General features: G+C 43.3%; 1 protein-coding gene across 3 annotated transcripts in view; it reads left to right on the plus strand.

Moving 5' to 3' along the window:
* DDC (dopa decarboxylase) overlaps positions 1-26118 on the plus strand; it is a 315358-nt gene that overhangs the window by 195372 nt on the left and 93868 nt on the right. For all 3 annotated transcript variants that reach the window (XM_029589726.1, XM_029589729.1, XM_029589727.1), the window contains exon 9: positions 6623-6690. In XM_029589726.1, coding sequence (XP_029445586.1) covers positions 6623-6690 — 68 coding nt within the window. The remainder of the gene's footprint in view (positions 1-6622; positions 6691-26118) is intronic.

Genomic DNA, 26118 nt, shown 5'->3' on the forward strand with positions numbered 1-26118 from the left:
ACTGGCTGTGCGCACTTGTGCGCCCAATTTTAAGTGGTCGCACACTTAGGCACGCAAATCCCAAATCTACTGCATAAGCCAGGGTATTTTATAATGAGCTCGTATTCACACCTTTGCCAGTTTCACCAGTTAGTCCACCAGTTTACCCAGTTAAAAGCTATGGCTAATTTATTTTATTTTTTAAGTTACACCCTCTCCATAGCAGAAGTAAACTTTTGTGGTAATGGATGTAGGCGTGCACTGGGGTGCATAAGTATTTACATGCAAATCTCTTGGCCGTGCTCTGCAATGCCCAGATCACATTCCTTTTTGAAATCAAGTGAGATATGCACGCAGCAGGAGATATACGTGCATATGGGCGGCTTTTAAAATTCGGTGGGCGTATGCAAGCCCGACTTGTGTGCGCATCTCCCAATTTTGGTGCACGTCGGCCTTTTAAAGTTCACCTTTAAGGTTCTTTTTGGAAAATAAGTAACAAGGGAATGCTTAACCGATTTATGTTTTTTTTGGAGTTCTATGTCTAATATGATGCCCTGTAATAAGGAAATGTTTGAGAATACTGCTCTCCTGTTAACTATTTTCTATTCTATTTATTAATATTTCTGTATTAGCTACCCTGCTTCAGAGGTTTTTTTAGTCCTCCATCAGTATTTGTGAATTCTATTTTCAGCAGATGGATTCTGTTTTTCTAATTTTTCTTGTTCTATCTTCCCATTTATATAATCACAGTTATTTTTCTCTCCTTTGTACTTGATTTATATAAGTAATGCATATAAATAAAAAATAAAATTACAAGAGGCAAATTTAAGGATTGGATAAAAGTCCTGAAGCACTACTTGCACCTCTTTTACTGGATTTTTTTTCTTTTTACTTTTTGCTCCTATTCTTTTCTTCCCCAAGTGCTAAATTTATGTCTGAGGGAAACTATTTCAAAATCATCAAGACTGAGAGATCAGCAGTAGTTTTTTTTATGAGTGAGGGTGGGTGCATTTTTCTAATGCAGTTATTTTGAAAAAATATTTTCTTGTTGTAACAGTCATAAATGAGGACAAATGCAAACGTAATTGCACATGCAAAAATATGCACACTTAGATTATTTGCACATGTTTTCTTTTCTTTCTATAACCCCTTCTTGGGTACAAAAAATGATTATATTATCTGATATATATATTGTACCCAGCTGGAGCTTCTGAGTGGTCAGTGTACAGTGGGGAAGCATTAAAGAAGAGATTTTGCCATTGCCTTCCCCAGGCTGCAATGTTTCATTGAGAGAACCTCCATTACAACTGCTGGGAGAGCCTCTGTTCAGTATGGCTTCTGAGCAGTCGATGCTTGATGATGTCATCAACTGGTGCCTAGATGCAGGGGGAGCCACAAGTGAGATGTTAGTACCTGCAGTCAGCAACAATAGTATCAATGGAGAGACAAGGATTGTCCTGCATGGAATTACCACTCTCTGTGGCCGAAAAAGACTGGGCTTAGCAGCGGCAGAAGAAAATATGAGCCTATAGCTGATTACTGAGCTCATCTGCTGACAGCCTGACAGAGTGTGAGTGAGGTAGAGGAAGTGGATATGTGTTTGAAGAGCATGTGTGTATATGAATGTGTGTGAAAAAGCAAATGTGCATGTGTGAAAGCATTTGTATGTGTGTATGAGCAAGAAAGAGCATTTGTGCGAGCATGGGTGGAGAGTGAGAGCATCTGTGGACATGAGTGTGAATAAACATATGTATGTGTGAGAGAGAGAGAGAGGGAAAGGAAGTTCCCCATCCTGCCATCATGTGCCCCTCTCTCACAAATCCCCAGGAGGCTTATGAAATTCTTTGAATTTGATAATGCGGTCTGTTCACTCCCCCCACCCCCAAGGCTATCCCTGGTTCGTTCACTCCTTCCCTCCCCTCCCCCCCCCATGGCTATCACCAGTCTCTTCACTCGCGGATTGAAGACACAACCGAAGCAGCAATAAAGAGTAGGGATGTGCAGACAAAAAGTTTATGTTCATAAGTCCATAAGTCGAAAGGGGGGGGTCAATTTCGGTCAATATAGACATATGTAGAATTCCATAAGTTGAGTCTATGTCCATACGTGCACCGATTCCCCTAAATAAAATTTAAACCCCTCACCCTCCTTAATCCCCCCCAAGACTTACCAAAACTCCCTGGTGGTCCAGCGGGGAGTCAGGACGCCATTTCTGTATTCCTTTGCGAGGAGCACGTGACGTCGGCGTCACGTCGGAGTGACGCGGACGTCACGTGATTCCCCGCGCATTCGCTCCGGGACCCTCGTTGGACACAACCTGAACTTTTGGCCAGCTTGGGGGGGGCAGGAGGCCCCCCCAAGCTGGCCAAAGTTCCGGTTGTGTCCAACGAGGGTCCCGGAGCGAACGCGCGGCGAATCACGTGACGTCCGCGTCACTCCGATGTGACGCGGACGTCACGTGATTCCCCGCGTGTTCGCTCCGGGACCCCTCGTTGGACTCAACCGGAACTTTTGGCCAGCTTGGGGGGGGTCAGGAGGCCCCCCCAAGCTGGCCAAAAGTTCCGGTTGGGTCCAACGAGGGTCCCGGAGCGAACGCACGGGGAATCACGTGACGTCCGCGTCACTCCGACGTGACACCGACGTCACGTGCTCCTCGCAAAGGAATACAGGAATGGCGTCCTGACTCTTCGCTGGACCACCAGGGAGTTTTGGTAAGTCTTGGGGGGGGGATTAAGGAGGGTGAGGGGTTTCAATTTTTATTTAGGGAATCGGTGCACGTATGGACATAGACTCAACTTATGGAATTCTACATATTCGACTCGAATAGGGCTTTCGAGTCGAAGATAAAATGGTGGATTTTCTTAGCGAAGAAGTCTTTTTTCGTTCTGAGGATGGCGACCCTATAAGCATTAAGAAGAGATTTGTAGGCAGTTGAAGAAGCCGTAGATGGATTTTTGCGCCAAATGTGTTCTTTCCTTCTGAGGTCTTGTTTAAGGGCCTTAAGATCTGAGGTGAACCAAGGTTTTCTGTTAAGAGATGAGGGGCTTATGACTTTTGTGGACGAAGGGCAAGTTTGATCAGCTACTTTTGTAGTAACATTAATCCAGGATGTGATGGCTGCGTCAGTGTTTGAAAGGTCAAGATGTGATAGTTCCTTAGTGAGGTAGCTGTTGAGGTGGTCCGAGGAGCAGGGTTTTCTAAATTGTATTGTGGTTTTAGGATAGGAATGGGGAGGGTGATCCTTAATCTTGAGCGCAGTGGAGATGATCATGTGGTCTGACCATGGGACCGGTGAACAGATGGGCTTGGAGGAGAGCGAGATGCCATCGTTGATGAAAATGAGGTCTAAGGTATGACCTGCTGTGTGGGTAGGGCTATTGACGATTTGAGAGAAGCCTAGGTAACTGAGCGAGGAGAGAAGAGTTTCGCTGTTATGGGATAGTGGGGAAGCATCCACGTGCAAGTTGAAGTCTCCCAATATCACAGCTTGTTTGTCAGGGTTTATGTGCTTCGTTATGAGTTCAGTGATGGGAAAAGGGTTGGATTCCAAGGTTCCAGGAAGTAGTTTGACTTAACGAGGGCAGCTTCTCTGTTGTGCGAGGTGTTGGTAAGTTGTAGGGTGAGGCCTAAACCTTTTTTAGCCGCTAGGAGGTGTCCTCCTCCTCTTTTCTTGAGTCTGGGTATTGAGAAAAAATCATAGAGATGATTATAACTTGCATCTTAACTTGCATGTTAATATAAAAATATATAAAATATATAACTTGCATCTTAATATAAAATATAAGGACATCAGTATACCGTAAATGCACTCTGTTCTGATAGTTTAAAAGTAGCACCACATATTATAAAGATTTCTTCTTTGTACCGAAAATATGTCTGTATGTGGTAGTTAAATTTCAGTGCATAAAACACAATAATCACTATGCAGAAGAACCAGATCTCATATATATCTATATATATAAACTTTTAGTATATAATGTCAGTGTTTTACTGTATAATTTATGTAAGCCCTGGGGGGGGGGGGGGGGGATGGGACTCTGCTATCAAACCCCAGAGGCCCACATCAAAAAGGGTAGGGCTCTATTTGCACAGTTTGTACCAAGATAATTTACCACTCTGAGAGTCCAGGTAACCCCAACGGGGGAAGCTCAGCTTCAAGGGCTTTTTGCGCTATTCACCCCCAGTCTTTCTTCACACACCCTGTAAAAACACTGATGATCTCCAAACAGGGACAGGAACTTTTAAATGAGCACGCATGCACCCATATATGTGTGTATGAGTGTGTGAGCGCACATATGCTGGAATTTAAAATTATCTTCACAAGTGCACACACATGATTTAAAATACACCTTGTGCACCTATGCGTGGTTCTAATTTTAAGGGGTTACACAAGCAAACATTATTTGCATAATCTTCCTTATGAATTTGTCGGCTTTATTGTGCATAGCAACGCAGATTTTAAAACATGCACACGTGAAGGAAATAGTCAGTTTGACCCATTAGTCCACCAGTTTGCCCATTCTATCTCTGCTTCATCCAGACTCCTCTGGTTCTTCAGCCTGCCCTCCCTCCCCCCGATTACCCATATTCCCTCACCCAATCGTTTTAGGTAAAAAATGAGGGGTTTTTTTTTTCAGATTATCACCTCACCAAGAGCAGAAGTAAATAAGCGCTGGTAACAGCCCAATGCACACTGTGGGCGTGGGATTTAAATCCGGATTTCCGTGCATTGTTGGCCCCAGCCTGGAATGCCCCTGATATTCCCTAACTCCGTCCCTTTTTTCCCGCACATTGGGATGCTCACACACACACACACACACGCGTGTAATTGGGTGGTTTTAAAATACGAGTTGCTCATGCTCAGCCCAGATGCATATATGGGCCTTTTAATACAGCAACTCTTTTAAAGTTCACTCCATAGGCAGCACCAATAATCATGCTGGAGACTGTGTTGGTTCCAACTCAATGTTATTGATAGGTGGTAAAAGTGAATTGATGATTTCTTTATAAACTGAAAAATAATCCAATAGATTTCCACAACTTGAAACTCAGTACAATTGTGACCAACACTTTCAGAAACAGTTCCTCCAATCATTCCAGCAAATTCCCTGAGTGATTTCGCTCCTTAATTACTTCTCCTCTCTCTACCACTTGAGTCCTCAGCTCATACTCTTTTACTTCTTAACCCTCAATTTCTCTCTATAGGAATGGAAAGAACATTTGTCTACATGTTTTACGAGCAACAACAGTCCCATTTCTCATATCTTTCCCCATAGTCTTCTCTTTTCTCCATTCCCAGCTTTATGGCAGCAAATGGGCACCTTAGCACACCTCTCTAGTGATTCTCATTGAGTTCTTACACAGTCCTTATACTATACTTTAACCTCTTCTTCCTAGATATGGATGCAAGTCCATTTGTCCTTGATGACACCTAAGGGAAAGGCCCACTTCCTCAAATCAGCAGCATCTGAGTCCCTGGGTCCTGAGGTAGTCAGTAACACAAAAAAGACAAAACAAAACAATCAAAAGAAGTAGGAACAGGGCTTGCTTTTGGGCAACTGGTGCTCTGGGTGAGATGAGCCCCTCCCCGACCTGATGGCACCTCCCTGGACCCCTCTGCGGCTGTGGTGGGATGAAATACACTGTGGACACCGGCCTCTCTTCAGCCGTGCTGGATGTGATGCGGCAAGGCAACTGGGCCTCTCTGCGGCTGTGGTGGGATGGGTGATGTTGGTGGCACTCGGGGTGCCGCCTAGCTCCCCCCCACCCACAGAATCCGGCCCTGGGTAGGAAGGATGGGAAAAAGAACTCCTTCCTCTGACAGCTAAAACAGGGAACAGAAACTCTTGTCTCCTTACTTTCTATTCTGTCTCCTCTGTTTAGAGAGACTGCAGACTCCTAACTCCGGAAAATAATCAAAGTGGTACAGCATGAGATATGTTGCCCTTCATAAGTTAATTTAGGAATCCAAACTGAAATCCAAATGAAAATCCATGTTCTAAGGTGGTGGCAGAAGTTTATAAAGGCTCTGTGCATACCATCTGCTTCTCCCACATAGGAAAGCAAAACCCATACCTCTGCTTGACTACTCTCTCTCTCTCTCTACTTCCCCAGAATATTGGTTCAGTCCTTTTGGCAAGGAAACCAAAGATTCCTTACATATATATCTTTCAACATATGGTGTACATGCTTCCCTAATATCAGTGCTTTGAACTTTTAAGGAAATCGAATATTTATATGACTGGAGACAAACAGATTAGGACAGTAGAGAAGATCTGAAGGCCCATTTAGGTTTGCCCTATTTGCTTCTTTTTGCATTACCCTAAACTGCAGTTTATTCCTGGTGTTCCCTTCACTTCTTAGCAAGGAAAGATCCTCTGTGCTTATCCCATGCTTGATGTTTGTTAGTTTTTGAATCCACTATCTGCATGGGAGGCTGTTTCAGGCACTCCTCACCCTTTTCATGAAGAAGTATTTTTTTAATGCTACCTCCTTTCTGCCTCATATCCATTACCTCCTGTTCTAGAATTGCACGTAAATTTCGATGAGTATTTGTACAGAACACTTGGAAACTAGAAATGATGAAATATGCATGCCTGGATTCTGAACTAAGATTTTTCTTTTTCTGTATTTTTCCACACAGTATGCAGATTCATTCAACTTTAATCCTCACAAATGGCTCCTTGTGAACTTTGACTGCTCCACAATGTGGTAAGTTATCTGAACACAGAATAATAAGTTCAACCTTTATGAATGTTCTGTGACAATAGCTAAGAGTTAACTATAAATCTATTAGGAGCAACACGGGCAGTTTACGGCATTACAAAATTTAACTGTTGGCATTTACAGCTTAATTACCCAAGTCTCATTTAATTTCATGTTTCACAGTTTCTGGCTACCGAAATGACAAAATGATAAAAAAAAAACCAAAACAAAAAACCTCAGAGTTCTATGCAAGAAAATAAAGTACAAATAAGACCCATGAGATGTATAAACTGTCTGAGAATTGCCAGTGCAATGTGAGTGAGTGTAATCCTCTTTTTTGAGGAAGGAACTTCCTTCAGGGCACACAACTAATTTATTTCCTCTGGGTCTGCTCCAGCTAGCATATTCTCTCCCACGCTTGACTCTTAATCCCTGGGGCGATTCTTTTTTATGGGGCTAAGCTCTCGCTTGTGGCCCAGAAGATGTAGTAGTATTCCCAGTGTGTGTATGAACTATAGGTGCTTCCCATGAAGTGAGAGGCTGTAATGAATAGACGAGGACCAGGTTTGGGTATTAAAAATAAAGTCTTTACTGATTGGTAATATCAAAGCAAGTCCATTCATCCATAATGTTGGATATACATCTGAATGTTGGTGCATGTGTGGTTCTGGGGAGGCAGGCGTCCTTTTCCAGGCATCTGGGTAGCCCCATGGTGATTTTAAAAGCGCTAACTCTCCCAGCGGCTGTACAGGAATCCTATTGGAGGGATCCCAACTTTATTGCAAAAATCCTATCTTTGGTCATCTTCTCCTAAGACACCCAGCCTGACCTGGTCCCTTGGGGTATGGAGATCTGATTGGGGTCTCCTGCTCTTGTTCTTCCTTCCTTAGTAATTCTTTCATCCTTTATTCACTGATGTTTCTGGGGGACTTATCTTGGGGAAACATCTACTGGATCAGGCAAGTTCTCAGCACTGCAATCCCAGTGGGGCAGGGGATAAAAAACTTCCCCACTCTTCTTAAGTCCAAAAAATACTTCTTAAAGTTAAACTGGATCTCTCTTCTGCCCTCACTGTCTCTCACAGCAGGATCCATCACTGGTGCTTGGCCCACCTAGGGTTTAGAGTGGGCTCACATCCTTTCACCTCAAAAGTGTATCAGGCTTAAAATCTCTCTCCTTGTAATTTAGAGGAAGGACCCGCTGGCAGGGAGTGCACTGGGAAGTGTCACTTCTAAAAGAAACTCCTTTTGGGTGAAACTGAAAGGCCTCTCCAGAGTGGGAAAATGATACATCTTTACTCCATGACTGCTTCCTCAAACTGAACCCCATGGCATATTATAATGACTGGACTAAATAGTCTTCAGCCATCCAATCCAGAGTCTCCAGGTGGGAGGGGCTGAGGCTGATGGATGGCTTCTTACACAGCGTGTTCTAATACAGGGACAGTGACATCTGGTGGCCAGACCAAGGGGGTCTGCCACATGTGTAAAAAAACAGGATAAAGAAATCTGAAAAGGGGAGAAAGCAAAACGAGAATTTGGTGCAAAGAAAAAAGCAGAGATGAGGAGATACAGCAAAAATAGTACAGAAGAAATGCCATGCCGATGAGAAAGAAATAAAGAACCACAGTGAGAGAACAGATCAAAGTCAGAAGGCCCACAAAGGTTGAAAGACTCGTTATCTGAAATAAAAATATTTTGTGGTCTGCTACCTAGTGTAAAAACAAATTGGGAGTTGATGCCCTTCCTTCCCCCTTGTTATATGACTCAAGATCCAAAATCCTCAACACAAAGAAGACTTAAAATAATGTTAAAGAGGCTGTCCCGGTGACTCAGGGACAGCCTCAGGGGGATCAAAGTTTGGATACTGTATCTGTCAGGATCAATTGGACCTAGGCATGTGAAAGAGATGATACATTCAGGTATGGGGAGGGAAGATGATGGTTGCTATGGTGGTGGCCCCTTGCTGACCAAGCAGTATTGAGGATACACCTAGAGGAGGCAGCCCTTCAGCTCTCAGGCCAGCGAGGATTACCAGACTCGTGCGGGCATGAACTTCGGCGAAGGGGCTGGCGGTTAAAAGGGGAGAGAGGAAACCAGGGAAAAAAGGCAAAAAAAAAAAAATTCTAAAAGGAACAGATGGATTAAATTGGTTCATATTCATTCAAGTGACTTTTTAAACTTTTCTTTCGAACTCAGCTGTATATTCTGGGACATTGAAAAAAGAAATGTGCTTGTTGCCCCATTATTTACGTGGAACAAACAAACAGGGACGGAGACTTTTAAACAGGTGCGCAGACACACATGTGCGCACGTTTGCCGGCTCACGTCCAGAGATGTGGCCATTTTATAACAGACGTGGGTATATAAGCGCATGATATAAAACAGGCTGAGCGTGTGCACATGTGCGTGCAAATCCCGCTTCCACCGGGGAAAGTAGGAGGATTTTAAAAGGATGTGCATCCATGCCATTGCCAGTTTCACCAGTGCGTTCCCATTTCTCCCAAGCACAGGATAGGAATTCCAGAATCCAACCCCCCCCCCCCCCCCCAGTTTAATAGCCTGCCTTTTCACCTGTTAGTCGCAACTCTTAAAACCCTGCTGATTAGCCTATATTTTATTTTATTATTTACATACCATCCACAGCAGTAATAAAGTTACAGGTCAGGGGACCCTGACATGCACCTGTGCACTTAAGTATTTGCATGCACATCTCTTGGCCTTTCCCCGACATGCCCCGCCCCTTTTAAAAAACATTTGACTTGTGCACGTAGCGGGAAATACGCACGTACATGAGCGGCTTTTAAAATCCGCTTGGCGCGCACATCTCCATGCTTTGGCACCCCCAGGGCTTTTAAAATTCATCTTTTAGAGTTTCTCTTCTTTTAGAGTTTGAAATCAATGAGAACGCTTAAGTAAGAGAAATAAATGTGTTCACAACGATAAAGTATGTCTACAATTGCAGTGAAGAGTAATGAGCCACTGTAGATTTGTTACAGTAGTTCTAGTGAAATAAAGAATCCCTTGGCCTATTCAATCTACTCAGTTGTCCCCACCTATGGATTCTATTTGACTTCTTGTTAACTCCAATAGCCCTGCCCCGTGTTTATGTCTGAGACATACATGCCTGAAGGTTAGCATTGTTTTGATTGCTAGCACTCCTGCTGATAGGCTATTCCAGGAATTCATATCTTTCTCAGAAAAGAAGTATTTCCTCTGAGTTTTCTTACTTATAACTTCATATCATGACTACTTATTTATTTTATTGTATTTATATTCCACTTTTTCAGGCATTTCAAAGCAGATTACATTCCGGTACTTTAGGTATTACTTGCCTTTGATCTTTTTTATTTTTTTTTAATGAAAAATGATTCCTTCTTGTGCCTTATGGAACTCAGTCAGGTTTCTATCATATTCCAATATTCCCATCTTTTTTCTAGATTATGTTTAGGTTCCTTAAATCTTTCTATCTAGAGCTTGTGTTGCAGACTCTACCATTTTTGGTAATCCTGCTCTGAACTTCTTTCATCCTTTCACTGTCCAGGACTGAACTCAGTACTTCAGGTGGCATCTTATTAGTGATTTATGCAGAGTAAAATGACCTCCTTTTTCCTACTGGTGATACCTGATACACCTAAAGCATACTCAGGCCAATGCAATACCATGCGCTGCGGCCAGCGCATGGCTCAACACGCGATTGGATGTGCGTCCATAACCCCAATGCAAAACGGGGGTTAGCGCGTCCAAAAGTGCATGTAGTTGAGGCTATTAGCTAATCCCCATGGTGCAAAAAATTCCCCACGCAGTCAATGCACCCTTGCAACACTTCAAATTTTATGTCAGCCTGGGGCTGGCATAAAGGTCTGCCAGACTCAAGGGCGCATTGTAAAAAACCCAAATTCCTGCTTTCTGTGATCCTTCCTACTGGTATCTTCATGATACTAAGTAGGAGGGACCACAGAAAGCGGACTCATTTAAAAAAAAAAATGGGTTGAGAAAATCAAAAAATTCTGGGCACCCAATATACATCGACAATATACATGGTCCAGGCTGTGTATATTGTGGTTGTCTATTGGGCCGGTAGCAGGAGAAAATGGATGCTCGTATTGCACATTCGTTTCCTATCCGCTGACAGCCACCTTTCCTGGGCCCAATGCCGAGGAGGCATTAGGGATGCACAATTTCCCCTAGCACCCCCTTTTTATCGTGGCACCTGGGAGAGGTGGATTGGCATACATTAAGAGAGCGGATGCTCAATTGTGAGCGTCTGTTTAACGCGTGACAACATTGCATCAGCATGATTGTTAGCTTTTCACTGCTTTATCACATTGACTGATAACCTTCTGGCTATCTAAGATAAGAAGGTTGTTTGCTTTCCTGTTTGACAATTAGTATAACTCACTTAACGGTGAATTTTAAAAAGTGTGCTCATACTAAAACTAGGCGGTATGTGCGCCTTTAGCGCATCTGCGCATCTACACAATTTTAAAAGGCACCCACATATGCTTGCAAATGCCGATGCATGAATATCTCACTTCTAACCAAAAAGGAGCATAGGAGTGGTGTGGGCAGAGTGTGGGTGGGGTGTGGGTGTTCTAGAGCAGGGATGTGCGGGAATACCCAAGTCTAGTGCCGCATAACTTTACATCTGCTATTAAGGAGGTGCAAGTAATAATAAAATTGTTTCCAGGCATCTCTGAGCTGGTTGAGGAGTCTGGGTTTATTGGGGGGATGCAGGCTAACGAACCAGGGGGATTAAGAGGACTTAGGTGTACACAGGGCAAACTGGTGGATGAACTGGTGAAACTGGTCATGGCGTGGCCATGCGCCTGTTATAATATTCCCCCACTTATTCAGCTCAAACCCGACTTTCTGCAGCTGCACGCACCCGTTTGCAAAATTTGGTGCACACATAAGTGCGCCGGGACTATTTTATAAAATACATGTGTATGTGCATCCAATGGCCGCCTATCTGGACTTGCATTGATGCATACACGTATATGTGTGCCCATGCGCTCGTTTGAAAGTTACCATCTCTGAGTGTCTTCTGTTGTTAAGCAAATAATAAATTTAATAAAATAAACAATAAAAATAAACTGCCCGTTCTTATTCCCCTAAAGGATAAGTGGATAATGATTTTTTGCACACCTAAATACATCATTTTATACTTTTATCCATTGAAGCATAGTTTTCAATACCTTGATCATGCTTCCCTCAAGTCATCTTTCATATTTTCCACCCTTCCTTATATGTTTATTCAAGGATCCCCAGACAACCAGCAGAAATAAAAACTGGCTGTGTGTGTGTATATATGTGTACACAGCTGACTACGTAGCAGAAATAAAAATGCTAAGTAGTCAGCTGTGTACACATATATACACACATACAGCCAGTTGAAAATGCAAAAAATATATTTGCAGATAACTACATGAAAAGATATCTATAAAATTACTTGAAATACAGTAGCATTAGAAAGTCTATACCACTTTCCAAAATATTCACCTTTTATTGCCTTCAGTGGTATGCAGTCAGGGCCTTCAAAGGATTCTGTGAATCACCAGTCCATGGGTGTTGCTTTGGGGTGGCAAGTACCACTCAAAAAATTGTTTGTAGTTTAATTTTATACATTGGATCGAGCAGGGATAAACCAAACCCCTGCCAAATCTTATTAAATATGATACAACTCCCTATCCCTTGCCCCCCCCCCCCCCCACCCCAGCTGGCAGCAGAAGTTGCATTTAACATCATCTCCTGCTGCCATGGGGCTAGTGTTGCAGCTCTTATTATTTGCAGCAGCAGGAAATAACATTTGGTTAAACATGATTCTTGCTACTGCCCATCCCATTTCCCAGTAGACCACCGCAAAGCCCATCTTGTGTGGGAAGTCCCGTGCCTGCCAGTGGAGTCCATTCTGCTGGTGGCAGAAGATCAGCAGGCCCAGCAGGCTGCCACAGAGTCTATCCTGTGGTGGCCAACGAGAAAGGAGGAGGACTCAGTGGCCACCAGCAGTCCCAGTAGCTGAAGAAGTGGCCTAGATCATGAGAGTGTGGTGTGAGCCTGTTGTGGTTTACCAAAATAACCAAATCATACCATTAGCTTAAGAAAAGATCTTTTATTGGAATGTTCCAGGAGAGTGTGAAATTTACCAGCAAGGCAATTCAGCATCATCCTCTCAGAGCATTATTATACAATTTACAAACCAATGAGCTAGTTTGTTTTCATAACATTTTCCTAATTGGTTGACATTAGTACAACATCCTTTTAATAGGATGGTATTATTATTTTATCTCGTATATATTATTTAAGCTGGGATTCTTGTAAATCATGGGATTTCTTGTAAATCAAATCCAAAAGACAGGGACAAAACCTAAGACTAAGCTCAACATACTTTTTTACTTTTGAACTACATGTTAGCATTTCAATATATCTTGGCATTTCAGCATATCTTGGCATGTCAGGAATTTTCAATAATTCTACAAGTCTAATCAATGTAATTTCATAGTACAGTAATAGCTTTACAAGAAGACTTTTTCAAAGCACCCTAACATCCCCCTCTTTGTCATATTTAGTATGACAATGTAATAAATTTGATTCAAATGATAAATATAAGAAGGCCCATTGGGACTATATTCTAAGTCTTGGGTCATAGGAAAAATTGACATTAAAAATCATTTGTAGTTTTATAGCTTTTGAATTGAAAATGGTCCGTCCCCCCCTAGAGAAAAGGGAGTAGGAAATGGCCAATTGTTCTTTGCCCATACTGCATATTTAATCAACAGTTAATAAAGTTCAAACTAGTTAGATTATGTAAATGTTTGTGGGATGTGGATAGACTTTTATAACTTAACTTTTCTGAGAGCCATTACTGGTTTGAGCAAATGTAAAGCACTAATTATATTTTAGTTGTGCGGATCTAAACGTAAATGTTCTTATATATACTATGTTAATACACATCATCAATCCATTTGCACATTTGTGTAGTGCTAACCTTATCTGACTATTTCTCTGGATATTGATATTTTTGCTTTAAATTGCTGTGTGTTAGTCTAAGCAAAAAAAATCATAAAATATACAAAAAAGAAAAAGGGGGGGGGGGGTCTGGTTAAACAGCTACTTGGCAGTGCATTGCAGGAGGTAATCAACTCCTAGTCAGTCTGCTTTGTAATAGAAGAAGACAGCCAGAAGTCCAACTTCTTGGGGAGAGCCAGGGAAAAGCTTAAATTAGCTAGCCAAACCTGGGGGAAGGTCTGTTCAAAATCAATAGCAGATACAGTGTCCAGTGAACAGCCCTGGCCAAGTGTTAACTGTTTAACTCCCTTCCACCCTACCCCTCCCACCACCCACTCCTAGGTTTGTTTTTCTCATATAGTCTGCCTAAATACATAATTGGCAACAAGATAAATTAGTAATTTGGTAGTTCCTTAGGTGTTATCCATCAAATAAATTTAACATAATGAGGACTATCCAATGTAACTATTGTGGGGCTTTTATTCTCAGGGAAATCATCTGGAAACTTAGGGCTTGCCCTATTTGCTCAGATCTCTCTTCCTTGAAAAAAGAGCCGGCTGAAGTTACAGCTGAATTAGCTGCAATAAAGAAAGTTTCACCCACTTTATATTATTTAGGAATTAATTCCACATTACCACATAAAAACCAAACATCAAGGAAAAAGGGGTTTACTGTGGGCTCAGTCAGGATAAGACCTGTGACCCACAGACACCCATTCTTGGCAGCTGTACAGCCCATAAGATTACCCCCTCACTCACATAGGGCATTAAGGAACTCAAAAAACAGAATTACAGTGGGCTCTGGTAGAATCAGATCTGTGATGCGGAGACACACACTGTATCAAGTGACACAAGCGCAAAAAGCCTTCTCTGTATTAGTTATTGAAGAAGCTCTTGTGAAAGATTGAAGTGATATCCGAAAAGAAAGAAGAAACTCAATGCATACAGAAATGTCACCCCCCAAATACAAATGCAAAGGAAAAGGGTGACGTGGATAACAAAACTCAACTAAATAAGTCACAAAAGGAGTCCAAGAAAAGCAGTAACCTGAACGAGAAAAGCTGGAAAGCTATGAGCACAAATGCTCGTAGTTTGGTCAATAAAATCCAAGAGCGGCAAGCCCTAATGGTAGAGGCGGACTTGGACATTGTTGCTGTCACGGAGACGTGGTTCACGGAATCTCATGACTGGGATACAGCAATACCGGGCTATAACTTGTTAGGAAAGGACAGAGAGGACAGGAAAGGGGGAGGAGTGGCTCTTTATGTCAGAAACAATATCCAAGCATCTGAACTGCAAGGAAGATGGGGCAAAGAAGAAGCACTATGGGCCGACCTAAAAAAAGATGATGGGGCATCCGTTTTTATTGGAGTAGTTTACAGGTCTCCAAATTATATGGAAGAGCTTGACAGAGATCTGGTTGAAGACATCCAAAAGATGGGAAAGAAGGGAGAAGTGGTGATTGTTGGAGATTTTAATCTGCCGGATGTAGACTGGAGAATCCCTTCGGAGGAATCTAACAATAGTAGAGAGATAGTGGATGCCCTGCAAGGGGCTCTGTTCAAACAAATGGTAATGGAACCCACGAGGGAGGGAGCTATACTCGATATAGTGCTCACCAATGGAGATAATGTCTCTAATGTCCAGGTGGGTGCCCACCTCAGCGCCAGTGATCATCAAACAGTATGGTTTCATATCACAAATAGGATATGGAGAAGTTACACAAAGACCCGAGTTTTGCAGTTCAAAAACACAAACTTTGATGAAATGGGGAGGTATCTGGAAGAAGAACTAGAAGGATGGCAGAACAAGCGAGATATAGAACAACAATGGACCAAAATAAAAGGAGCAATTACCAAGGCAACTAATCTATATGTCAGAAAAGTAAAGAAAAGCAAAAGAAAAATGAAACCTATATGGTTCTCAAAAGAGGTGGCTGACAAAATAAAAGCTAAAAAAAACAGTGTTCAAGAAATATAAAGGATCCCAAAAGGAGAAGCACAAGGAAGATTATCTGATGGAACTGAGGGAGACGAAGAAAGTAATCAAGATATCAAAAAGTCAAGTGGAAGAAAGGATTGCCAAAGAGGTAAAGTGAGGTGACAAAACATTTTTCAGATACATCAGAGAAAGGAGAAAAGTTCCAAGTGGTATAGTGAAATTGAAAGGTGAAAAGGATCAATGTGTGGAGAGAGATGAAGAAATGGCAGAAATATTAAACGAATACTTCAGTTCAGTGTTCACTAAAGAGGACCCTGGAGAAGGACCGTTGCTAGTTAACAAGAAACTGGAGGGAAGTGGAGTAGATGTAACTCTGTTTACAGAAGAGAATGTATGGGAAGAGCTAGGAAAAATAAAAGTGGACAAAGCCATGGGACCTGATGAGGTCCATCCCAGGATACTGAGGGAGCTCAGAGATGTACTGGTGGGTCCACTGAGTGACCTGTTCAACAGATCCCTAGAAACGGGAGTGGTGCTGAGTGATTGGTGAAGAATGGTGGTGGTCCCGCTTCACAAGAGTGGGAGCAGAGAGGAGGCTGGAAACTACAGGCCAGTTAGCCTCACCTCGGTGGTGGGAAAGGTAACGGAGTTGCTGCTGAAAGAAAGAATAGTGAACTATCTACACTCGGAAGAATTGCTGGACCAGAGGCAGCATGGATTCACCAGGGGAAGGTCCTGTCAGACAAATTTGATTGACTTTTTTGATTGGGTGACTAGAGAATTAGATAGAGGAAGAGCACTCGATGTCATCTACTTGGATTTCAGCAAAGCTTTTGATACGGTCCCGCACAGGAGGCTTGTGAATAAAATGAGAAGCTTAGGAGTGAGTGCCGAGGTGGTAGCCTGGATTGCAAACTGGTTGATGGACAGAAGACAATGTGTGACGGTAAATGGAACTTACTCAGAAGAGAGAGCGGTGTTAAACGGAGTGCCACAAGGATCAGTGTTGGGACCGGTCCTGTTGTGTTCAATATCTTTGTGAGCAACATTGCAGATGGGATAGAAGGTAAAGTTTGTCTTTTTGTGGATGATACTAAGATCTGCAATAGAGTGGACACGCTGGAAGGAGTGGAGAGAATGAGACGGAATTTAAGGAAGCTGGAAGAGTGGTTGAAGATATAGCAGCTGAGATTCAATGCAAAGAAGTGCAGAGTCATGCATATGGGGAGTGGAAATCCAATAGAATTGTATTTGATGGGAGGTGAAAGACTGATGTGCACGGAGCAGGAGAAAGACCTTGGGGTGATAGTGTCTAACGATCTGAAGTCGGCGAAACAATGTGACAAGGCGATAGCTAAAGCCAGAAGAATGCTGGGCTGCATTGAGAGAGGAATATCTAGTAAGAGAAAGGAAATGATGATCCTCTTGTACAGGGCCTTGGTGAGGCCCTACCTGGAGTACTGGGTTCAGTTCTGGAGACCGTATTTCCAAAGGGACAGGGACAGGATGGAGGCGGTCCAGAGAAGGGCGACCAAAAAGGTGGATGATCTTCATAAAATGACTTATGAGGAGAAATTAAAGAACCTAACTATGTACACCCTGGAGGAGAGGAGGAGCAGAGGCGATATGATACAGACTTTCAGATACTTGAAAGGTTTTAATGATTCATGGTCAACAACAAACCTTTTACAATGGAAAAAAATCAGTAGAACTAGGGGTCACGATTTGAATCTCCAGGGAGGATGACTCAGAACCAATGTCAGGAAGTATTTCTTCATGGAGAGAGTGGTGGATGCATGGAACGCCCTTCCGGAGGAAGTAGTGAAGACTAAAACTGTGAAAGATTTCAAAGCGGCATGAGATAAACACTGTGAATCCATAAAGGCTAGAGGATGGGAATGAAGAGTAGAGCCATGGGGGTGGCTTGCTGGAATGTTAACTACTACCTGGTGATCACTACCCTTACTCAAAAAATCCCTTGCACGGTTAATGCAACCCCAACATTGCTCTCTGCTTCAAAGGCAAAGGGAAATGTGGAAAAGAGGATTTGCATTCAGATAACAACCAAAAAGGACTGAACTTCACAATCTGGGTAAACAAATAAGCGTGGGGGTAGCTTGCTTATTATGGCGGTTACTACCCTAAACCAATTAAGCCTGATATATCAATTTGAATGCATATACAGCATTGCTCTCTGTTTCAACAGTAGGGGGAAGTGAGGAAAACAGGATTTACATTCAGATATCATCCAACAAGGCATCTGTGCAATCTGGGTAAACAAGCATCGGGGTAACTTGCTTGATGCGGTTACCCCGCCTTAAGCTCACCTTTGATGCAACTCCAACATTACTCTCTGCATCAATGACAGGGGATGTCAGGAAATTTGAATCAATCAGTTACCAACAAGAGCCCTGAGGTTGGTGGTTGGTGAAACAGATAAGTATGGGGAAATAAGTGTGGAAGCTTGTTGGGCAGACTAGATGGGTCGATTGCTCTTTTTCTGCCATCATTTCTATGTTTCTATGTTTCTATACCTTTAAACACCTTACAATAAGTCCATATTCAATCAAACACTTAAAAGGAGAGCTATTTCAATCTATGTTTCATTATCTATAACCACCCCAGCAAGTAAGGAAACTTCTTGTTGAGGCTTTTTACCAGTCTTTTGTTAATTTCGTTGGACAATTTGCTTTATTATGGAGGATAGATTTTTAGCACATAGACTCTTAGTTTGGGAACTAAATAATGCATAATTTTGTATCAACTGGATGGATATGATAGGGTCAGCTGTCTTCTTTTCATTGATGATGAGGATGGATATCTGAATGATAACTGAAATTATGGATTTGTTGACATAACAATGGATAGAAATGTTGGAAATGGTGTTCTTCAAAAGTGCTGAAAGATAACATTCTTTTAAAGCTCTTTTTGGTTTGATTACAAAGCGTTATGTTTGGTGCAAATTGAACACATCATATCATCCAGAGGACACCAACCCTGCTATGAAGCTTGGTGGTAGCATCATGTTATAGGAATTTTTCTGGGGCACTTATCGTGACAGAATGGGCAATGAATGGAGAAAAGCACAGAAAAGTCTGAGGAAAACCTGCTGCTCTCTGCAAGAATGCTGAAACTGGGACCTTTTAGCATGACAATGACCTGAAGTGCACAGCCAAAGCTACATTGGAGTGGCTAAGGAACAAAAAGATGAATGGCCTTGAGTGGTCCAGTCAGAGTGCTGACCTCAATACAATCAAAAATCTGTGGCATGACTTTGAAGACTGCTGTCCATCAATGCTCCCCAAGGAACTTGACAGAGCTTAAGTAGTTTTCTAAAGAAGAATGGTCTGATATTGATAAATCTAGGCTTGCAAAGTTGGTGGAGACCTATCCCAACAAACTCATAGCTCTAATTCTGCCATAAGTGCTTCCACCAAGTATAGACTCGTGAACTTTCTATGTGAGTCGGGGCCATCTGCCCCTCATTGGCCGTGTTTCAACATAAGCTGTCTGCTTCAGGGACTTAGGAGAGCATTAGACAGAGACAAAGATTCTTTCAATGTGACAGGTTCAAAACAGCAAGAGGGACAAAGGTCTACTAGATTCTATCAAGATAAGTACAGTACTTCTTTGAAAAATGTGATATGAGTAAGTCGGGTTGATTAACAAGGGGAGTGCACATCGTTAAGCATCGCTCAAGCTAGTGCTGAATCACTATAATTGAAGCATAAAATAAAAAAAACAAAAAATTCTAAAAATTCTTGAAATTAAAGACGGTACACATTAGCTAAAATGTGGCTATCACATTCATAAGTGCTACCGCATATCAAAACACATTACATTTATTCCCCGTTGCAGTTGTTTATTGGATCATTCTATTTAATGGCTACAAATATGTAGGTAAAGCACCAGATTCCTGAATTGAGCAGAATGAATCTTTCTGCTGAGATTTCCTAGGGATATGATTTATATCAGAGGTTTCCAACCTTTTCGGGTGCAGGGAACTCTTTTCAACATCCAAATGTTTTAGGGAGCCCCCATCCTGTCCCCATCAGTATCGCTCCCCTCTGCCAGTCACTTCCCACCCGTTTCTCTTATCTCTCCCCCGAATCCATCCCCATCAGCCTGTCTCCACAAGTTTCCCTCCACGTTGTTCTCAATCTCTCCCCCTATACCCACTCCACAAGTCTTTCCCTCTCCATTCTACTCCTGCCTAGCCCTATCCCACCAGAATCTCAACCCCCAGACCTTTCCTACTATTCTCTATCCTTAGCCCTTCTCTGCTACTCTCTTCATCCCTCATTCCATCCTCTCAGTTCCTCCCCATCAGTCTCTCTCATTCTTACAAGTCACTTCTCACTAATCTCTCTCCCTACCAGTGTCTCCCACTCAGATCATCTCCCTCTCCCCCCAATAATCTCTCTCCCTTTCAGCTTTAGCCACCCTCCCCCAACAGTCAACTTTGTACATTGTATCAACAGTCTGCAAGCAAATTTTCAAAGGAGGCACTCCCTATGGAGGGTTCTTTTGATCCAGGGACATAGCCAGAACTGAATGTTTGTGGATGGCCTAAGTTTAACATGGCAAGGCACTGTGACCAGTCCCCCTGCCTCTCCCACTATCCATTCTATACTGGTCTTCAGTACAGTGGCTACAAAACCCTTTTAATTTCTATCACCTTTCTCTTCACTTGTCTCCCTGGCCTGTCTTGCTGTATCTCACTCTTCCTCTCTGATTAAGGCAACAGCTTTAAACAAGCAACTGAAAAACAATTATGTAAATCGGCTTCCTCCCAGCCTAAACATTCCTGAACTAGGAATGGGCTCAGAGGAGAGGGGATAAATAAGTACTTGCCAAAAGTAAATAAAGGCTTTGATGGCTTAAAGCCTATACCAGGTTTAGCCCATGAGCAGTGATGTTTCCCATTCAAGTTAGCCTCCTTAAAGGTGCAGGCGATCATCAAAAGGCAGCGATTCCAATGCCTCCAGACTCTCTCCTAAATCTTTAAGGGGCTGGCTCATATGGGACATAATTCTGCTGCCAAAATTGAGGAGGCACAGGTCCCCCGAGTTCTGCTTTGACCATTCAGGGGCCAGTGCCCCCACCTTCACTGTGATTCCTGGCAGTCATCCCTCCCTCCTGCCCTCTTCCCATGACAGTTTCCTGAATGCCTTCTTTCCTGCCCTTCTTCTCTCCACCCTTGACTCCGTCCTGAGGGCCTTCCATCCTTGCCTCTCTGCACTGTGTGTTCTTTTTCCTGGATGGTCTCCTTCCTGGCCCCTTCCTGAGTGTTGCCCACTTGTGGCTCTTTTTCAAGTGTTTTCACTCTGGCTCTTCTCTCCCCTCATGGCCACTTCACAAATACTCTCCCTCCTGCACTGTTCACCCCGCCCATAGCACCTTCCTGAGTGCCTTCTCCATGGCCCCTTCTTGAGTGCAGAAACTACATGGCCTTTTCTTGTGTATTTTCCCTTCTGCTCTATACTCCCTGCTCCTTCTTGAGAACCCATTTTACAGCTCCCATATGGTCCCTTCCTTCCTACACTCCTTCCCTTCCCCCTATGGCCATACTACTCAGTGCAGCTTCTCTCCCTCAGTGTCAGGCCAGCAAAGCAGCCAGAACGTATAAAGTGGTGCCCAGAAACACTCCTCAGAGTTATCAATCTGCTTGCCGCCTGCTCTGTTTATGTGGGACAGCAGGTAATTTGGATGCCGGAGGCAGCACATTTCTCTCTTTCTCTTCGGGTAACGTGAGGCTCCTCGTGATGGCAACCGATTGATTCTTCCCGCCTCCTCCCCGTGGCAATTCTGAGTCTCCTAGTAGTGGTCATCATCAGTTTCGCTCTTCCCAAGCTTCCTCTCAGAAGCTGTGCGGGTTTGAGCTCCTTGAAGCTCCTCTCCTCCGATTATGGGATCAGCCAGAGCAGCTTTAAAGTAGAGCTCCTGAGAGAATTTTAGCCTGCATCCCTTTCTCAGCAGCTGCAATTTGATTGCCTCACTTCCAGCAGACCCCCCTTGTGATGGTCTTGCAAAACTCACGTTGGGAACCATTAACTTACACTGCTCGAACAGGTTAGTTAGAAATTTTCTCGTGCACAGTTGGGAAATGCTATATAGCAACATGACACATAATTTTGCAGTGCTGATGAGATGGAATTTAAGAATCCATCAGAGTGCAGAATTAGACAGTGGATTGCCAAGTGTTCAGCCTCCTCATACATATGGTAATGAGGCTGCTTATTCTTCAACATATAGAAAAAGAGGCATCTGCAATTTGGGATATGTGGTGCACCAATTGCAAAGCATTCACTGCCACTTTAAAAAGTAGTGATATGTCACTGAATAGTTGGGATTTTTAAAAATTTCATTAAAGAACCTGGAAACAATGTCTAAAGGTCCATATACATGATTCTTTTAGGGACCACATTTTATAGCAGAGCTGTATGCAGGGCAACTCTTAGGGGATCCTGTGGACTACCAGCAGATTTGCCATGAAATTAGTTTGGAGTTGAATTGCTAGAGGCATGTGGCTGAGTTATTAAAATCTAAATTTAGTGGAACAAAATTATTCGCATGAAGAATGCTTTTCTTCACCTTTTATATGTCCATATTTATTTTTTTGCATTTAATAGGACCATTGCCACCCAACCAGCAGTGGTCCTATTAAATGCAGAATGAAAAATGATAGTAGGAACACTTGATTATGATGAAGTTCCATATGTCTTTCTATGTAGAATCCACCCCCATAAGAGAGGCCATGGGGTCCACTTGAGACCTGAGACAAAATCTGAAGATCCATCACAAAATCAAATCCCTCTAAATCAGCTTTTCCCAATTGGTGTGCTGTGGCTGGAGTGCAGATGTGCCACGGCCCTGCAGAATGTCCTCCTGCCAGCAGGGGGCATTGGAGAGCAGCGCTTACTGCAGCTGCCCCTGCTTCCCCTCTGTTGGCTCTCCTGTGCATCAGAAACTGCATGGGCCTCTGTAGGCTTATGAGACCTTCTGGTCCCGTGCAGTTCAGACTGCAGAGAGAGGCTGGCAAAGGAGGAAGAAACAGCACTTGGTAAGCCTGCTCCCAGACGTTTGCTGTTCAGGAATTGGGGGTGGATTGGGGAAAGGGACAGATGAATGTACCACGATGTGTGGGGGGAGAGGGAAGGGGAGGTGATGATACAGGGCAATGGGGGACAGGGAAATTGATGATGTCAAGGGGAGAGGGAAGGTGATAATAATGGGGGGGGGGGGAGGGTGAAGGAAAAAGGAAGTTGTTGATCATGCGAGGGGATGGGGAAGAGATAGTGGAAGTTTGATGATGATGCCTGGGCATGAAGGAGAGGGATGGAAGGAGAGGGAAGGTGAAGATGATGCTAAGGGGTGAGGGATAGGGATGGAGGCAGAGGGAAGGTGATGATGCCAGGGGGTGAGGAGAAGAGGGAGAGAGAGAAGGTGATGATGACGAGGGGTGAAGGGAGAAGGAAGGTGATGATGATGTGAGGGGGTGGGGAAGAGGTGGTGATGATGAGTGGGGGAAAGGGATGGCGGCAGAGGGAAGTTGGTGTCAAGGGGAGAGGGAAGGTGATAATAATGGGGGGGGGGGTTGAAGGAAAAGGAGGGTGATGATCATGTGAGGGGATGGGGAAGAGATAGTGGAAGTTTGATGATGATGCCTGGGCATGAAGGAGAGGGATTGAGGCAGAGGGAAGGAGATGATGCTAGGGGGTGAGGACAAGAGAGAGAGAGAAGGTGATGATGATGGGGGTGAATGGAGATGGAAGGTGATGATACTGTGAGGGAGTGGGAAAGAGGTGTTGATGATGCCTGGGGGTGGGGGAAAGGGATGGAGGGAAAGGGAAGGTGATTATGATGGTGGTGAGTGAGGGAAGATGATGATGCCAGGGAATGGGGGAGAGGGGTGGAAGGAAAGAGAAGTGGGTATGATGATGCCAGGGGTGAGGAGGTGATGTTGATGTTAGGGAGTGAGGGAGAGGGAAGTTGATAATAATACGAGGGCTGGGGAAGAGATGGTGGGGAAGGGAAGGTGATGATGATGATGATGCTGGGGGGTGGGGAGTAGGGAAGGGAAGAAGATGATGATGTCAAGGGGTAGGGGGAGAGGGAAGGGAAGAGAACATGATGATAGGGAAGTAGGTGGTGTGCCACAACAAAGTGAACCCTGTGCAGGTGTTTCACAAAAAAAAAAAAAAAAGTTGGGAACCACTGCTCTAAATGACAGCTTTTCAGGGTTTTGTTCCCAGTTTGTATCTGTGAATAGAATGTAAAAGACCTCCAAATTTGGAAATGATAGCTCACATGGAGCTAACATTCTGCTTTCTATAGGGACTTCCTTAGGATCTCCAGTAAAGCCCCAATGAGGTAAGATGCAAGTAACAAGATGTGCGCTGAACTTCAGCTCACATTCTCTTTGCTCACACATTAAGAAAAAAAAAAAAGAATTAACTCCCAATGCAATCAGCTAATGGCATGCTAATTCATCTGAAATTATAAAAAGAAGCAAACTAATCCAAAAATGTGCACACAAAAATGTGCTTAGTGTGCACTAAATAAGATTTATGAGCATTGTTGTATGCAGAAAACAGGATTTGTGGACTATAGCGTATTTGGGCCTGTTGGACCAACAGTTATGGTGCAGGTATTTATTTACGGTGCTTCAAAGATACAAGAATCAAGATAATAGCTCACCTTGCATCAGACACAACAAACAGGTAAACATCCACTGTCTTGAGTGTATCGTGAAGTCCTACCAGCTCCCTGGGGCCTCCCCAAGCTTTTCTAGGCCTGGATTCTTATGGTAGGGTAAAGGGAATGACTTTGCTACACTTTGTCATAGGACATAAAAGTTGTGTGCACAAAACATGTTCTATGCACAAAACATTTCTCTGCGCCTGAAACATGGATTGTGCACAAATTGTGTTTTATGCATATAAATCCCAAGTCCAGGACTCCTGCACCATGAACTCCAGGTTTAACCCCAAAGACTTAACACTAACTCTAGAAACTTTACTCCGCCTCTGACCAGGAGTTACATTTCTAGTGCTAAGGAAACATGAATTAAGCCTACACACCTTTCTGCATTAGGGAGTAATAGCTAAGGCCTTGATTAACATGGGGTTTGTACGCAAGAGCACTAAGTTTTGCACAGATTTGCTCACATTTCTGGGCACATTTTTTGTGTGCTAAACTCCTTGATAAACAAAATGTGCACACAACCATGCAGTAAGATGTGCACAGCCAAGTGCACCTTATTACATCGGGGCCTAAATTAATGTGTCCCTTTTAGACAGGATGAAGTCCATATTTAGTCACTGGCTGGACTGATGATTTTGCAATAGGGCCTTAACGCCGGTAAAAACTATACCTGCTTTTCAGCGCATTGTCTTGCGTTAGTGCATGGGAGAGAGAAAGCACCTCTGTATAGAGTCGGTGTGACACTTTATACATATGTAACCACTGTAGAGGGGCATTTTGAATGGGGGGGGTTGTTGGAAGGGGAGGTAGAGGGGTGGTATTACAGACACATTCAGAGGTAAAATTGACATCACTAAAGATCTGTAGTCATTATAATGGATGAAAAGTATAACTAGAGGGGTTGATTTGTCTTTAGTGATGTCAATTTTACCTCTGAATGTGTCTGTAAACTAAATCCCCCCCCCCCCCACCTTCCAAACCCACCTCGATTCAAAATGCCCCTCTACAGTGGTACATATATATAGCGTTAGACTGAATCTATGCTGAGGTGTAATCGCTCTCTCTTTCTCTCACTCTCAAAATGGTAAGATAAATTGCTGATGTGGGAGCAGGGTAATTAGCCTAACCATGCGGGTGCTAGATGTACTATTGAATATAGACAGCCATCTTACAGATAGCTGGATAAGTTTTATTTGGCTAACTTTAGGAAAGCTATGTGGCACGACCAGAGTTAGCCAGATATATTTGGCTAACCAAACTCTTCCCAAAAATGTCCCTGGAATGTTCCTAAGCTAGCTGGATAATGAGATAGCTGGATAAATGGGGGAAATATTAAAAAATCGGCATTTAGCCAGATAACTTGTAACTTATGTTTTTGTGACATAAGAAGTTGGTGTGATCTATTCAGAATGGATTGCGCAGTGAGTAGTATACAGACACCCCCCCCCCCCCTTCTAGAAGGAAACCTGTGATGTAGAGAGCTGGAGTAGTGGGGAGTGAGAGATACACAGCATCAGCCAGTGGCAGACAGCTGCATCATGCCTGTATCACCACGACGCCAGTATACATTACAGTCCACGCACAACATCTTGTTCCCACAGTTATAAGTAGAGTTTGGATGTACGGTATCGATGTAGCCATTCTTGCCTGGGTGGAATTACAGGGACATCACTATACTTTGTATAATAGCTGAAGGCCTTACAGACACATTCAGAGAATAGCTTAGGTGTTCCCACCTACTCTTCATATTCTTTATTTTCAAACAATGCTTGAGCAGCAGC

Source organism: Rhinatrema bivittatum, chromosome 2 (assembly GCF_901001135.1).
Source record: "Rhinatrema bivittatum chromosome 2, aRhiBiv1.1, whole genome shotgun sequence".
NCBI lineage: Eukaryota > Metazoa > Chordata > Amphibia > Gymnophiona > Rhinatrematidae > Rhinatrema > Rhinatrema bivittatum.